The sequence below is a fragment of the Borostomias antarcticus genome (genome assembly GCF_949987555.1).
Source record: "Borostomias antarcticus genome assembly, chromosome: 8".
Taxonomy (NCBI): Eukaryota; Metazoa; Chordata; class Actinopteri; order Stomiiformes; family Stomiidae; genus Borostomias; species Borostomias antarcticus.
In genome coordinates, this window is record NC_140241.1 from 26,711,728 (window position 1) to 26,715,826 (window position 4,099).

The 4,099-nt window shown below is 40.9% G+C and overlaps 1 protein-coding gene across 1 annotated transcript; it reads right to left on the reverse strand.

Annotated features, from left to right (window-relative positions):
- Positions 1 to 577: 577 nt before the first annotated feature.
- Positions 578 to 3,293, reverse strand: ptges (prostaglandin E synthase; the record flags this gene model as incomplete). Its single annotated transcript, XM_084442290.1, has 3 exons — positions 578 to 827; positions 2,985 to 3,067; positions 3,186 to 3,293. The coding sequence occupies 3 exons, from the start codon at positions 3,291 to 3,293 to the stop codon at positions 578 to 580; spliced, it is 441 nt and encodes a 146-aa protein (XP_084298416.1).
- Positions 3,294 to 4,099: the final 806 nt, after the last annotated feature.

Here is a 4,099-nt window from a genome sequence, read left to right on the forward strand (position 1 = left end):
TATAGACCTAGGTCCTTTGTTAGTATGCTAGATTAATAACAATATATAATAACCTTCATTTTGTATCTACCAAATACAAGGGGAAACCAAATAATCTTCTTCTTAAATACTGCATTGGTCCCTGACAGTGAGGAGAGTGGAAGACTTCAACATTTCAAACATAACGGCAACATTTCAAACATAACGGCAAAAACACTATACTTATAACCCAAATACTGAGCATCAAATCAACAAACAATTACATTATGTCTAACAGTCTGATACAGTCTCCATATTAACTGTCTTCCATGTCTCTCAAAAAAGACATAGCAAGTCTTCTACGAGAACAATCCTCAGCCATTAGTCCATGTCCTTGTCTGAGGTGAGACAGGTTATCACGGTCGTCTGTTTGGACAGAACATTACTCCAGCACTTGAGAGGTGTCAGCTGCACATACGAGAGAAGAAAGAAGCTTCCACACACTCAAAAGTTCTTGTGAGCGTCAGCTTGGCAATTAATGTGTGCGCAGAAGTTCCTTTCCTCTGGTCCAATGAATTAACTCCCGGAACCACTTAGCCAAAGTTGATTAGGTGTGAGGTCACGCGTAAGAGAACACTGCCATGAGGATTTGCAACGCCATGGACACACAGGGCACCTGGGCGATGACAAAGGCCAGAGAACGCGTGGGTGCTGGCAGAGCACATAGGTACGCCACGGTGTGAACAAAACGACCCAAAAAGAAGACGAGGAAGTGGCAACGTGCCACTGACAGCGACACACCAATCAGGGAGTAGACCGCACCCAGGAACAGGAAGGGAAGGATGTTCTCCAAGTCGTTATGGTGAGCCCTGAAACAGAAAGAGACCGTGTTAGGATGTTAACAGAGAGGGAGTAGGAGGTTGTTAAACATTCAAGGGTAAGAAAGCATGATATGCTTAGAGAGACTTGGATACATTTCCAAGGTTATTCTGTAAAAAATGTCTGGGTTTTCGCTGAAGAGGCAGAGTTAGTGAGGAACAAAATACATGCAATATTGTGACTAGTTGCAGAGAGATGAATGGTGGCCAAACCGCTGGCCATCATGGACAATGTTGCTCAACCCCTACATGACTTCCTAGTCAAGCAGAGGAGCACCATCATAAACAATGGTCCATATACCATTTTTATCACTCTTGAGATATTTGTGCTCGTTGCTCATGTCACAGCAAAGTACACAATGTAGCTGTGGTTGGGTTCATTTTATGGCTGGGTACATATTAGTGTTCATTGCTCATGTCACAGCTAAGTCCATTAAGTGTGACATAATGAGCAGTAATGAGCACTAATATCTCAAGACTGCACAATTCGTCAAATGTTTTATATGGACCATTGTATATGATCGTAAATAACCTTATAACAGGGCTTATAATGCTAAATACCAAACTTCCTTTATTATTTTGGTAGCACGATTGTACAGTTCTAGTGTACACAGTTAGTATTTGTCTTTCTTGTATATTGTATTCCTTGGCGCAATTGTATAGGCTATTTAATCTTCTTGATGTCCCTTGAATGTGGCTGTTGTAACAGTGCAGTAACATTACAGTAACATAACCCCCTCTGGGATGAATAAATTGCCTACCTATACCTACCACACACTCACACATACTCTCTAATACATCTGTTTCTTATTACATAACCTGCACATTCCGGAGCTTTACAATATTCTGACTCAGCTTCCTGGATTTTACTGAAATGAAAGCCCTTCATCCAAAACTTTCTCTATTGTCCAATAATGACACACACACACACACAACAGAAAGAAAATGACTCAATATCCATTACCAAATCTTAAGCTCTTGTGAGTCTTTTACATTACATGATCCACACAAATAGAAAATCTTCTTATGGGAAAATTCCACCTGTGACTCAAAATATGCCATACTGAATAAGTGGATTCCTGTATGTCAACACTCAGGAACACTGCCTCTGCTAGGACCATCAAAGAGAACCATAACTCTTCATTCAGACCATGAATAATCATGAATAATGAATCGTTCCCAGACAGGCTTGAACAGTATACATCTCAGATATGAACAAATACTTGTGTATTCTTTTTTTAGACCTAGAGTAGAGAATACATCCCAGTATTCTGATAGGCGCAGGCTAGCATTTACATTTAATTAAATCTACACAATAAAGGGATGACTTGCTAGAGCTCTGCAATGGATTATGTACTTGACATGGCTTTTCCTGACTTCCTGTCATGAACAGAAGCGAGTGGCCAGATTTGTTAGACTGATGGGAGAGCCAACTGGACCCCAGTTTCCTCTTTGGCTAGAAAGCTCTCTGAAAAATATTATTCTAGGAGACCTGCCCTGATAAGATAAACTGAAACACAATCATTAAAAACAACTGCTGTTGCTGCATAGGAAACAGTAGCTGACTACAGTGATGACTCAAAAGTATTTAATTATGAAAATCAGGAATCTAGGATCGTTTTTTCGATACAAATATTTAGATTTCATAATTGCTTGACTCTCCACTACACACGCTTCCCATCATAAATGGTCGGGTCAGTGAGTACCTTTCGGAGAAACTTGAGTAGAACGTTTCTGTGGTAAGAAAAACAGCTGTTCCCCGGTGTCCCGATGCCATTTAATTTCCTGACCATTTAAAACGTAAAAGACGGTGAACCCTGTCCCCTGGCCTGTGATAGACATCCAAAGATTCAAAGAGTAAGATAGCCTTGCTCAGCCCAATCTGGTCCAGGGTGCTAGTGAGGCACTAGCTCTCCATTACATGTCTCCATCAGCCGAACCATACATTTCTCCATCAGCTTTTTGCACTCAGTCTTCTCTTGTGTTGGGCAAGTTACTTAATAAAAGTAGTTAAGTAGAGTTACACATTACTTTCTTTGAAGTGTAATTAAACTAATTACTCTCTAAAAAATAATCAGACGACTATTTGGGTGGTAGGTTATAGGCACCAACCCAAAGAGAAAAGCCTATGCAATGTTGCTTTCTCACCTTCGGCAACGCTCTACGTCTGGATCCTCTCTGAAGTGCTCCAAGCCCCCGTGTCTCAGTGCGTCTTCGGGGTTCGCAAAAGCCTGTCCAAAGGAAAGCAGTCCTGGATTGGCTTCTTGATCTTTGGGACCAATGCGATACTGATAATACTTAACATTTCTATCTAGTCTGGATGGCATCGGTCACCGCTAGTCTACTCACCTTTTTACGCAGCCTCACTTGTCCAGTTATGAACGCTACGATGTACATCTTCAGTACAAGGAGAACACTATAGAAGACGAAGCATGAGAACACCTTGTTCAGCAACATGGTATCTTGTGTTCGGATCGCTTCCGAGGTAGAACAGATTCGCGTAATGTTGATGGAGATGTACGCGTGCCGCTGGCAAAGAAATGAATGAGAGGGATGGCGCCTCGGACTGAGTTTTGTAACGCACGCTGCGTCTTCACTTTCTATGACTCAGAGGTTCTCTCTCTCTCTCTCTCTCTCTCACTCTCTCTCTCTCTCTCTCTCTCTCTCTCACTCTCTCTTTCTCTCTCTCTCTCTCTCTCTCTCTCTCTCTCTCGCGTTACAAGAGGAACACTGAAAACCTGCTGTAGAAGTAAATTTGTCTCCCGCGGGCATGGATTTTTTTTCTGTTTTCTTCAGTTTAACCAAACCAGAACTCAGATTTAGCTGTAGTAGGCTATCGGTTGTAGGCTATGGGCAGTTGGGTCAGATTACTTTGAAATTACTGAATACAAATTGCATGGCAATTTTTGTAATAAATAACCGTAATCCCTTGGACCTCAAAACAGTTGTAATATAATCTGAATACTTTTGGAATACTTCAAAATCAAACATTGAAAAGATTGCACTTTATACAAAAAATAGGACGCAGTCACAAAAATGTAAGTTCCACAAATATTATTTTTTCTCTTTAATCATCTCAATATTTGCAATCAACATTTGCAAATAATACATTTTGCATATTCAGCATTTACAGTTGGTCAAATCAAATGATCTGGTTTACGAAAAGACTACCAAACCACTTTTCATGAAACTGGAGGTGTGTAGCAGGTAGACCTGGTCCTACGGATAACGCCCTGTTACTCTCAATGCAATTTGCCTATGAA